This window comes from Falco biarmicus, chromosome 1 (genome assembly GCF_023638135.1).
Source record: "Falco biarmicus isolate bFalBia1 chromosome 1, bFalBia1.pri, whole genome shotgun sequence".
NCBI classification, from domain to species: Eukaryota; Metazoa; Chordata; class Aves; order Falconiformes; family Falconidae; genus Falco; species Falco biarmicus.
Window position 1 is genome coordinate 80251453 of NC_079288.1, and position 12965 is coordinate 80264417.

General features: G+C 41.2%; 1 protein-coding gene and 1 long non-coding RNA gene across 3 annotated transcripts in view; one reads left to right on the forward strand and one right to left on the reverse strand.

Annotated features, from left to right (window-relative positions):
* Positions 1–12965, reverse strand: part of LOC130149808 (neuropeptide-like protein C4orf48 homolog) — a 13345-nt gene continuing 380 nt past the window's right edge. The window contains exons 1-4 of one of the 2 annotated variants that reach the window (XM_056339876.1): positions 9706–9816; positions 7404–7545; positions 5493–5581; positions 1–525 (exon numbers count right to left, since the gene is read on the reverse strand). In XM_056339876.1, coding sequence (XP_056195851.1) covers positions 454–525; positions 5493–5581; positions 7404–7527 — 285 coding nt within the window. In that variant the 5' untranslated portion in view covers positions 7528–7545; positions 9706–9816 and the 3' untranslated portion in view covers positions 1–453. Of the gene's footprint in view, positions 526–5492; positions 5582–7403; positions 7546–9705; positions 9817–12965 lie in introns of those variants that run through there. The other variant, XM_056339869.1, reaches the window with a different exon arrangement.
* Positions 9810–12965, forward strand: part of LOC130149823 (uncharacterized) — a 24442-nt gene continuing 21286 nt past the window's right edge. The window contains exons 1-2 of the long non-coding RNA XR_008822017.1: positions 9810–9978; positions 11914–12145. This is a non-coding gene — a long non-coding RNA (uncharacterized LOC130149823). The remainder of the gene's footprint in view (positions 9979–11913; positions 12146–12965) is intronic.

A 12965-nucleotide genomic window follows, 5' to 3' on the forward strand; every position in this document is an offset into this window, starting at 1 on the left:
GGACTTCCATCATCTTTAATACACAGGCAAAGCCTACAGAGACCACAATGTCCTATCTCAATATAACTGGGTAAGTTGCCACAGATATATGTTCATATTGGAGACAAAGAATAGCTGTGAATGTCTCTGGAGCACTGTTGGCCATGTTTATCTTGTGGGTTACACTTGGCCAACTCTGATTCAAAAATCAAAGCAGGTAAATTTTTCCCCCGCCCTAATACCAAGTAAGATTTACTGAATTGAGCCCTTACTGGCAACCCAGCGGATGTGAAAAGAGGATACTCTTTAAAAAAAAAACAACAGAACAGACAAATATAGAAGACACAGCCCCCCAGTTTCCTCAGTACATTGGGGCTCACATGCTTGCAACATGAACTCCATAAAGCTGTATTTTATACAGCTGCATTTTAAAAACCGCTGAACAGGTGATACTCCTTAGCTGGCCTCCAGGATTCAGTTCAGCAGATTTGCAGTTACACAGTCGCACAGATTTCTCTTTTCCACCTGAAGAAGCAGAGTTTCTGTCTATAAGAGGGGGGAACAAGAGCAACATCAAAAAACAAGTGTCAGCACTGTAAAACTAATTAGGTCCCAAAGAAAAGTCAGTTTTACTTTTGTTCTAAGATTTGGAATTGATTGTATGAGATGAGGCTTGAGTTAAATATAAGAGTTACTGCTTACTGCTCTGCAAAATAATTTAGTTTCTGGATGATTAATTGGCATACCAACATGGCAATACTTCCCCTGACATGGAGAAATTCAGTCCAGTACACATTCATGTTTTTCACATTAGTACATTCAGTATATGTCTGGGCATTGTTATTTTTGTTTAAAGTTACTTTTCTTTCTTACAATCTTACTTTCTTTTTACAACTGCACAAACTGGAGCATAAGGTCTCAAGTTCATGAAAGCCTTAAAAAACCACCAAAACCCTGTCAGTAATTTTACTTAAACACAGACTCAAACAAAAAATTTAAAGTATTTCAGCCTGGACTCACTGTTGAAATTTATACAAAGGAAGTAAGGCATAACTTAATCATGGAATCATAGAATGTCTCAAGTTGGAAGGGACCCATAAGGATCATCAGGTCCAACTTCCTGCTCCTTGCAGCACTACTCAAAATTAAACCATATGATCAAGAGCGTTGTTCAGATGCCCCTTGAACTCTGACAGGCTTGGTGCCATGACCACTTCCCTGGGGAGCCTGTTCCAGTGACTGACCACCCTCTCAGTGAAGAAATTTACTTCTGTTTTAACTTCTGCTTCACTGTTGTTACCGTTAATACACTGTTGGAGTCTAAAATAGACAGTAGGTGCTGAGCTGGCACAGAGCTGTCACAGTTCAAATGCGATGAGATTGCTGGCTTCTTTAAGGAAAGGGGTCCCAAAATGGTGGAAGCAGTGGTCTCCCAGTTCAACTGGCATTCATCAGTATCAGGAAATCACTGCTGCCCACAGGGTTTTTTTGGAGCAGCACAGGTAGATTTAGAACTTCTCAGAGCTGGAGCTGACCAGAAAGGCCTGCACCCTCTCAGCCTACCTGTGCAAGAAGGGGCTGAGGACCAGGGAAGGGACAGAAGGGCTACATAAGGGAAATGTGGGAATCCTTCCTCTCTAGCACACACACACTTTAGTTTTTCTGGATGTTTGGAGCACATGGCTTCAGCAGATGCACTACAGAGCACAGAGCCATTTGATTGTATCTTCATCTCAGTTTGTCTATCATGAGCTGAAGCTGTATCTGAGAATCAGTCTGATCCAAGAGAGGATTTCCTCCTTGTCATGGGACACACTAGCTGCGTGAAGTCCACTCACCAAATTAATCTCCACTGGTGTAACCAGAAACACAAAAAAAGGGCATTATGAAGACTCTCAGCTCTAAATGCCAGTGAAATCCATCCTTAATCTTCCCATCTTGTGATTTTTGTGTGACATGGCATTGTCATGTGATTAAATGCTGTGTTTTAAAAGCTGTGTTATCCATTGACCCACATCAGCTAAAGACACTTAGAGCAGAGCTGGGCCGAAGCTTCCTGCTTAGTACCTGTCTTCTGAGTACAGTAAAACCTATCTATTTGTCACATTTTTTCCCCAGATAAATCACTAGACACAGCCGTGTGGTTCTATATTAAATCAGGTATCGCTTTTGATTGTTTCAGCTACTCTGCAAAACTGGAAAGATCTGATGAGACTTTGCCAATCACCTCAAAGACACTCAATCACTACCTCCTAACCATCTCCTTGACATCTTTTGCAATGGCTTGAATAAGGGAGGTTGACAGTATGCCAACAGCATTGGAGTTAAGCCCCAAGGCTGCTTACCATTTCATATATCTTTAATAACATTTTCAAGCCTTTGTTGTTACTTTCATGGGCACATCTAACTTAATATGCTTTGAATATTCCAAATAACCATTGACAGTTTAGAAAAGAATAAAGAGCAAAATGAATGGCCCCAAATACAGTTTTGCTGACTGTTTGTGAGCATGATCACATAACTATTTGCACAGAGATTTGTTATTACCCCCTGGTGGGTTAAAGCACATTTTAATGAAAAACCAACCCAGAAAAAAACCCAAAACAAAACAAACACTCACACACACATTCCCCTCTGGGGGAAGGGGGAGAGGGGGGGTGGCCGAGAGAGATTAAAAAACCCAAACAGGGCACAGTCCAGATTCTGAACCTACAAAAAAGCTTGTAAGTTCAAGCTAAAAATGCAGTTCCCAAGTTCTTTGAAGTTAATATACAATGTCCACTGGTTAACTCTGAAAAATGGGTTGGAATCTTGAAAATAAGTGTCTATAGTGCAGATTTACAGTGAACTGTGTAGCCCGTGGACTGGATCTGTTTTACAGGATTTGTTTTATGGCCTTCTCCCTGCTGGCCTCTGTCTTGAGCCACTTTTAGATGCAGCAGGGAGCTGGCTGTGAACTGGCTGAATGGTTTTGATGGTAGCAGCTCCCTCCTAGCAGAACAAGAACCTACTCTTTAGTTCATGATCAGAGCTGCACCTGCCACACAGTCCGCTTTGGCTGAGTGGTAAATTACAGATATCCCCAGAAAAGATTGCCCAGAGTTGGTAACTGCTGTTAAAACAACTAATCCAGCCTGCAGCCTGCTCCAAGGGGCCAGCAGCAACGAAAAGGTAGAAAACTGTATGCAGGGGGACAAACAGATCTGGCACACACATAGGTAGTAGCCAGCTTCTTAGAGGTGGTCTGTGACCCTTTTCTTACTACATGAGCAAAAAGCAGCCAGCCTGTCAATCAGTAAGTGATCATCACATCAATGCAGGTTACAAACATGCCTAGTCTTGTAAAAGGAAGCAGATATAGCCTATGGCCCTCATAAAAGTGTGTGACCTATGCTAGAGTCAGTTTGCTTTGTGAGACACCATGCAGATCAACACAGGGCTGAATTAAGTGTGAAAACTCTTGAGTTATGCAATAAAACTATATGGTTCCCCCGTACAGAACTGCAGGGTGAGATTTGCAGAAGGAATTAAATGAGAATTTCCTCCCTAAGCTTCTGGGAATCCCTCCCCCTTCAACACAGTTAGGAGCTCCTTAGTCATCATCGAAAAATCATGCCTGCAAACAAAAGAGAGTTTTTCAAGGAAATTAGTGTCTCCAGTGGGAATACTAACAAAGGAAATTGTATTTTCAGGGACAGAAACATTTGCCCCGCTAAGGAGCAAAACAGACTAAAATAGTCAAATGTAAAATATATATGTGGCTGCAAGCAATTGTCTTAAAACTCCTAGTTTGCATCAAATTGGGCCACAGCTGAATAATAAAACTAAGACTTGAAACACGGTTCAAAGGCAGTTCCAAGTCTTCAACTATTAAATATTTCCATGTCTTTTGAAAACGTAGGCAGAATTCCTAGCTTAATGACTGGAATAGGCCTGTCCTAGTCCAGAGGTACTAAAGGATCTCAGTGTGGATTCAATTATTTAGATTTTAAAGTGGTAAGGAAGCAACAGGGTTTTTTTGGTGAGAATGTGTCATGGTGTCACATTTTCAGGCATGCTGTCAAATCTACAACTGTGAAAGTCAGTAATAGGACATTCCTCTCAACCGAATGTTTTTTGTACTCTAATTTCCTCTCCTTGGCAGTCTTTTATTTTTTAAAAAGTATTAAAATACAGTTGCTATGTTTGGGGATTTTACTGCTACTCCTGCTTTGGATATTTGTATTTTATAAAGCTTCTGTCTTGGTCTGCAAGCTGTAGTTGTTGTAAAGGTCACTACCATAGCCAGTCAACCAGAGAAGATTTTAGTTGAGATATTTTCAAATCAAGATCTAGAAATCCTGGTGAAAAGTTCAAAGGTTTGTAAAAGAAGAAAAGGTGTGCTAGAACTACTTTACAGCACAATCTGAACATCTTTTTTGAGCTGTATACAGTGCTCAGCACATGTATTCATTAACGAGATTTCTTTATGAAGAAGCTCAAAATACATTGGACCTGCAATTATTGAACAGATCTTGTTCAATTGTAAATGCGCTACATACTAATGTGGTTGTGCTGGAATGTTTGTTTGGGTTTTGTAGTATGTCACAATTCAAGTCATCTTCATTCCTGCACCTGCATTTTTACCTAAACGTCATGGACCCTCCCCAGAGTTACCTCCAACCATTCTTCAAAGATGCCAGTTTGCAGGCTTTGAACTGTGAGCAACCTTGACCACAGATTAGAAAATCAAGAAAGTTTGAGTACCTTCTGTTGAAAAATCTGTGTAAGAGTGTAGATATAGCACTTCAGCGAAAGGGAACACAGGTGGGGAGAAAGTTACCCTCCTGAGACACCAGTATCTGACAGCAGCTGGGATACAGCTAGTCACAGATTGCAGGTTGCAGCAGCAAGAGACAAATTCAACTCCCCTCACAGAAGGAAGATACCAACCTTGGCAAATTCTTCACACTGACTGCAAGCCAAACAAGTTTCATTCCCTATGCTGTTCTACTTTGTGGCATTTTTCATCATTATGAAATCAGAGCAATGTCAAAAGTATATACATGATGATGTTTCCTCCCTTAACTTCTCCCTATGGGTAAAAGCATATGCAGGGGAGTATTTTATTTTAGCAGGCTTTTTGTTTGAACTGGCTCTCTCCTTTTGGGTAATAAATATAAATGATGCTCTCACCTTACTCTCCCTAACATAAAAAAAAAAATAAATGTGTGTGCTCAGCATTTGGAATGAGAATAGAAACACTAATGGCTGTAACTCTGCAAGAGAAGGACAGAGGGCTGAGGACTGGTAGTTCACTCTTCCCTAAGTGGTCTTAGTGTCCCTGATACCCCAAGGCAGAATAATTCCACAGATTATTGCATAGAGAGATTAAATGTAATTAACCAGCCTCAGTTTAGAAGATAGAACAGTACAGTTCATAGTCTTATTCAAAATCCTTCCCTTTATCTACTTTTACCCACAGCATTTTCTTCCATATAAAAAAAAAAAAAAGTACTTTAATGTTTCCTTACCCGTGTGTCTAGATTATATGCTGTCTTCTTTAAATCCTGCAGAGCCCTCTGCATGAACTCAAATGCATGGCAGTCAACACAGGGACGACCTAGGAGAGCATTTAGTAGAGCATCTAGTAAAGAATCATGACTATATGGCATGAAGTATTAAGTAGAAGAAATAAACAGTGATTCTGAGTATGAGGAAGAGCTACAGGAAAGAGTCCACAGAGTACTGATGTATGTATGCTTGAACAATCCAGGTTATTGTAAATGGTCCACCATGATGGTCCACACAGTCTCTCAACGACAAAATAATTACTTGAACAAATTTGCATTAAAAATTTTCTTCCTCCTTTATTGCTGTTTCCCTCATCCTTCTCTTGTCACAGTTCATAGTGTGGAAACACTAAACCCATAACTTGAGTCCTTTCTTTTGCTCCACCAACCCTGAGCACATTTTCATCCTCATCTTCACATTTTTCAGAAATTACCTCTGAAACCATGAACCTGTTCCTTGGAAAATCTTGTCTTCTAATCTCACAAACTTGAGCTTAAATAGAAACCTAATGGAATAAAATTGACTGCAATATCACAAAGACAGATCACTTAGTCTCTAACTTTAAATATGATACAGCTTTGTCCAAAGCTAGTAAAGCAAGGAGCAGATAAACCCAGTGCCCTGTCATTAGTGGGCATTGCTGATAAGCAGAACTGCTGCATTATGGACTAAATCCAGTGTTTGAGATAGTATTCTGGTATCTAGATATCCAGACTGAAGGTCACAAGGTTTGCTTTGCCTTGATTCTCATGTAACACAAAGCTGTGCCCTAACAGATAGCAGTACTGAGACAGAACAAATATAGACATGATGAAATGTCTTCGAATCATCAGGTTCTACATCTGCTCTTATTTGCCTCTCAGTGCCTGTGCCTCTCTGACAACTTCATAGGAAATACTGCACAAGTGAAGAAATTCTGAGCACAGGTTTAGTTTGCTCTTTGAGGTCTGGTAGGGAAGAAAAGATGAAACCTAGAGTGATGTTGGAAAATCCTGCAGTGTCTGTCAGCCTATTTTGCAGACACTTGATATTTGACTGATTACTACATGCCTCTGATAAACCGGAATATGAGCTTCCAGCTCATGATCTGTGTGGTAACCAGCAGACAGGAGTTCTGCCTGCTGGAGAAAAGGAGTCTGCCAAATTCTTTAACTGACTAAGAAAAAGAAAAAAAAGATCAAAAATAAACATTGAGCAGTATTAAAGACCTCCCTTCTTACTGTTGTACCACCACCCAACCTTAGTGTTCTTATATTTGCACCAGACAAAAGGAGAGGACAGCATTTTCCACATAAACAACTTGATACAAGGAGCTGTCATTATGACATAAAATAAACTCAACACTGCTCAGTAAAGGAGAATTAGGTGGTTGAAGGCTGCAAGACTAGGTATTGACAAAGTGTGCTTTCTTGGCATCTTCACTGAGAATTTTTTTAATAAGTGTATTATCATACTATGTTTTTTAATAAAAAACAACAGTATACATTACCAAGAATGCAAGATGTAATAAACAGTCAATGTCAGTTGTAAAAAGCAGGTCACAATAATGTCTCTGAAAAGCAAACAGTAATTCCTGGCATAGAAAGGGTTAACACAATGAAAGGGCTGTACCAAAGAAAAGTTGCAGAACCATGGCAGATTTCAGGAGAAGCAAGACAGCAACAGGCAGGAGACATGGGTAAGAGAGTGGAGAGCCTTGGATGCAGGAGAAAAACAGCACTGGTATGCTATCAGGTTGTGGGTTTAAAACAACATGAGCAAGACACATCCAATATCATTTGAATTATTTGGACAAGCTTCAGTGACATGAAGTCCTGCAACATTAAATCTACAGTACAAGCTGTATGAGAGGACTTTAGGGTGGTACATACTTTCAGCTGGTATGGCTGTTCCCGCTTCTTGATCAGATCTAACAGGCTCCGTGAGCAGCAGTGCAACCACAAAAACTAAAGGAACTGTAAGGACTGCTCTTCTCAGAAGGCACGGTGCCAGCATCTTGGAAGAGGTGCTTCTCTATTTATCAAGAGACATAAATAAGTTTGTGAGGAACATTACAGGTACAAGGGTTTTGTTACAAAGAACTTAATGTTCCTGATGGCTAAAACATTGGCAGCCTTCATTTGAAAGAAAAAAGTATCGGAAGGTCTAGACCATGGACACAAGTATTCTATACTTTTCCAGTGGTGCACATAAAACCCAGCTGAGAGAGAATGTCCATAGACATGAAGGAGAAGATCAGAAGTCTCTAGGCAGTTTTTGGTTTCATTTGCAAGCCAGGATGCTAGCAACTTTACCTGCTCTATGACTCCAACCTTTTGTCTAACTACACAGTCCCAGACTAGCACATGAATCTGGACAGCTGGTTCACTTTCAGACCTTGAGATCAAAACTTTAGAGATTACAGAGGTGGCTAAAATAGACCTGAACCTGGAAATGAGGTTTTTTACCCTCTGGCTTGCACCATCTTTTCACAAACATCATAACTAAAGGTAACCATTATATAACTAAAGGTAACCACAGATCATAAAAACTTACTCCTTTATGGAAGTAGCTGAAGGAAAAGATTTTTATAAAACCTCTACAAATTCATAGGCAGAACTTCTAATGGTAAATGCATCAGAACTCTTTGCCCTTTTGTTTCCCCTCCTAATCTGGGCTTCAGACCTTTATTTGCAGCCATCCATTTGTTCCTGAACATTGCAGCCAGGCCACACCATGCCCTGAACACGCACGTTGTACAGATTGGTCCAGCAACAACTCCCCTTCACACAGAGGGAGAATTGTTTTGTAAGTACACAGGTTTCAAATTAAGTATTTTCCTGATCCAACAGGCAAACTGTTCAGGACAAGAGGGAATGCAGGAAACTTGGACTGGGTCAAGCTGCAGCTGTCTATCAGAGACTGCAGTCCAAGCCTCGAGGATCCTGGCAAACTGCTAGGGTGGTTCTTAGTTCAGCTTAGTTTACCTTCCATTCCTGTACATTCAAATGGAAGAAAGAATCAAATAAGGTTAAGCTGTAGCAACACAATAAAATCCACATGAAAAATGTCTTTAGGTAAACCTGGGAAAGCAGGACAACATTCTGTCTCTTCCTGATTTTTAAGTCAGTGCATACTAAGCAAAAGATGTTGCATAAGAACTCAAATCTGTATATACTGAATGCAAAAGTACAGCACTCCCGAAAACAGCTTGTATTTCACATTTGGAAGGGCAATAGAGGGAAGCAGGAACAGAAAGGTTTTTCCCCATCTTATCACAAACACAGAACAGAACAAGCTTGCTCTTCAATATATGCAATCCACTGTTTCAGACACAACTAATCAGATGCTGCAAATTCTGCACGAGCACTTGCAGCACGTGCAAACCAGCCATTCATCCAGGAAAGGAGCATTATACACATTCCCCTCCTGTGCACCTCATCCTAAACATAAGAGTAAGGAATGGTTCAGAAGCAAGAGACACACACATACATCTATACTCACAGATATATTTGAGACCAGACACACACAAAAAAAGATCTGGTAATGTAATTGCTGTAACCTCAGAACTGGATTTTCTATCCTTCCCACTATTTAGAAGTGATCTGATGTGATCCTTTTTCTTACTTGAACAGTCCTTGAAATAAAGGGATTAAAATCATAACAAGCGGGTTGGATTTTCTGTTTTAATTAATGGTGATCTGCAGTTAAAACAAGTATAGCCCAAGACACCAGGTTTTGCAACAGGATACAGCAGAGTATCTCTGAATAACAGTAAATCAGGGCAATACCAGCCTCATTTGAAAGTACCTAACACAGACGCCTCCCAATCAGTAGAAGCAGAGGCTATTCTCACAGGTGACTATGTGTGCCTCAATGGTTCAACAAAACAAAGCAGATCAGCTGTTAAACTTTTTCAGGCTACCTTACACATCACCCACCCCAGCACCCGCTCAGCTTCATATGTGAGCCCCCTACAAAACAATCTCTCCCTGAGTACAGCAATCACCTTAGATCACATCTAACTGCTGCCTCGTAGTTATTCCGTGGGAATTTGCTATCTGTGAGAAATAATCATGACAGGCTTCAAGGGTGGTCTCTCTCTGCAGTGCAACTGGGAATGAAGACAGATCTGTGCATGGACTTCTGTGAATGAGAAGTCACCCCCTCTAACAAAGGAAAAAATATCAGTACCTGATCTCTCTCTTGTCTCTGTGATGGTCTCTTTGAAATGGCCGCTGCAAACTGCTAACAGAACAAGTGCAGCATTTCTGAGCATGTGCACTGTCTCTTTTTAACCTTCTCTGAAAGAGGTTATTACTATGGGGAGATTTCTGCCATGGCAACAATGCAGAGCACTGCAGCACACAGCACAGATTTAAAGAGGAACAGGCTGTGTCTCCCAGGACTTGGGAAGGATGTTTCTGCTTCGACATGCAAGTTCCAGCAGCGACTTAACTGCTCCAGGTAAGGTTTTTAAAGCCGGGCCATTTGATTCATCCTCTGAAGCCCACTGAATGTTTTTCTCAAAGTCTGCTTAGCTGGATGTGGTGCCTGATTCAAATTGCTTCCCTACTGCCTGAAAATAACAACGACAAATGACACCTGCTTTATGGGCAACTAGGAAAAACCATGGGATCACACTCAGGAACTGCAGGACATGTCACAGGTGAGACTTTGGTGAAAGCCAGGAGTTGTTCAGTCCATAGTTTGCCATTTGAATGGTTTTGAGTTACAGGGATCATAACCACTCATGCCTGCTTTCCTGGGTGTTTCTGCGATCCCAGTCCCAGAGCTGCCAGAATGGCTGCAGGAGTCCAAACTGAGTAAACTTCACCTCCCTTTTCCAGCCTGCACCTCTGTTCCCCTTCCAATGCTCCACGAGCTGTACTCCAGAACAACTCTGACAGCACTTGTGCTGAATGCAATACAATAACGGAGTGCAGATGATAAAACACTTCTTTCAAAGCAAAGCTAAATTCAGGGGTCGCATCACCCCCTAAAACACATTTCCCATCACAAATTAGACACCAGCAGTTCTTGTTCCAGAGAGAATGAGCACAGCTAAGAGCAGGCACAGCACTGAGAAGCATGCACAGACCTTCAAAGGGACCGTGCTCTGTGTTTGCTTTAGCCGGTTCAATAGGGACTCAGTCTTAAATGCTTTTATGGTGAAAGGTGGGGGCACTCAGTGTCCACAAAGGTCAGGCACACAACCTTTATTGTTTTCATGAGCAGAAACTCCTTTTCAGAATTATGACTACATTGCTGGTTAACATTTTTCTTTTCAACATGCTCTATAAACTTTCTATCCTGTACAGCCCTAGGGGAATGGTTTGCTCCCATTAATTCAACTTTTTAAGTAAGATGTAAAAATTTCACATGCTGCTGTATGAAGTCACAGCATCCATAAGCAGAGTCAAGTGGGGATTAACTATAGTACTGTCATCCCTATACATCCAAAAACAGAGAGAAGGGGAAAATAATTTTTAGAAGCTGTTCTTCTGGGCAAACAAGATTTACCATTGTTCTTGCAGAGATAACCATACAGGATTTGGTCTGATTAAGTATCTGCCTATACACAAATTACAAACGCAGAACTTTATTCTCACACCTTGGCCTCTCTTCTTGAGAAATAACATAGATACTAATTCACTTACACACACACACATCGTCCCACCCCCCGCCCCCCCACCTTTTCTTAACCTGTGCTCCTGATCATTCCCAGTAAATTTTACCCTGTTCTCCCAAATCCTGTCATTTCTTTATCACAACAGTAACACCAAGCAAGCAAACCTTGGAAGCCTGAGTGTTATCACTGATACATTCTTCTAGACCCATGCAATGGACTTCTGACTCCCATTAAATAATTTTTTAAAAATCTGTTTCTGCCATTCTCAGCTACCAAATTCCTTGCTCTAAGCATATCATACCAGCTACTGTGATGTCCCTTCTTTAGCCTTGTCCTAAATCTGCTTGTCCTGCAACGAACAACTTGCTTTTTAGCATTTTAACCATATGTCGTCTTTAGGCACTTCTCCCCACTCTGTACTGTGCTAAGCACCATCTTTCCTTTTCACTGAAGCTAATATTTTGTCATCTGGAAAATATCAGTTCACCAAGAAGATCTTCTACAGAGGAGGCAGAAACCCCATTTTAGGATACTTTCACTTGAAAATGTTTTGAAAAAAATTATTTTGACACTTTTCAAACTGACAATTTCTGGCTTTCTGCTTCAAAATTATTTCCTTTTTAAACTAAGCTTAACACAGTAAAAATACATTTCATGCTCAGTTCATGAAATTGCAGAGTGTGAGCAGCTCTTATGTTAAGGGTATTGGGGAACATTCCCATGAGAACATTACAACACCAACAATTTCCTTATTTCCTTCATGCACAAAGCATGGGTGGTACAGATACTAGCCCAATGACACCCTGAAACTGGAAGTACAGACCAGAACTGGGACTACACAGCACCTAGCACCTGCACAACAGCCCTCAGTGGTGATTTCACTGGTGTGCCCAAAGTTGCAGTGGTGGTCATGTGGCACCTCTGGCTGAGCGTGAAAAGGGACATTTGGGTGAATGCTGGAATTCCCTGACTCCCCTGTTGCCCTGAGGGACCATTCATGAGGTAAGCAGAATTTATAGTCTCTTTATAATGAAGTTGAACACAGTGGGGGTTTTTCCATATCCCCACCAGCTAAAAAGCATCAAAGCACAGTTTCTAAGATTTCAATTTTTCATCTTGATAGCACATGTTTTTATACTGTAATATTTCTGTGGGACTGAGAGAAAAGCTCAGGCCTTCACCTTTAAATCTTTTCGCTGCTTGGTCTCTCCTTGGCCCTTAAATCTAGTACTCTGTCATAGCAGCAAACTTTCTTCCCTCACTAAAGGTAACAGATTCTGTCACTTCTCCTGCAGACACTTTTACTCTTTCTCAGAGTCTGCCCTCTAAATTACGGTAAAACTCCCCCCACAAGGTAGCATCTTGTCTTCCATCAAATCCTCTTTTAAGCTTTACCTCTGCTGCAAATCCTACAAAGCGATGCTGCCTGGCAGAGCCTGGGGAGGAAGCTGGCTGTGACTGCTGATGGTATGCAAATGTGCTCGTTATACCAATATCTTGCTGCTTCACACCTCTGGCTGAGTCCCTCTCTTGTCATCCCACCATAATACCGGGGCTGCGATAGCTCGAGGGCAGGGACTGTGTTTGCACTTGTTGGCACAGCACCACAAGGCTGGAGTGTTGATTGAGGCCTTCAGGCAGATGTGATGAATAATAATATCAAACCACCTAAAGCTGATCTCATTGCCCCACACTCTGATATATGAGCTATTCATAAAGCAAGACTCTTATTCTTTTCCTTCCAGTTTAAAGCTCTTGGGAAGTGTCAGAGTGACCAGATTAAGAAATTAAGCCGTCCTTTTTTCCCCAAAAAGGTCTCACA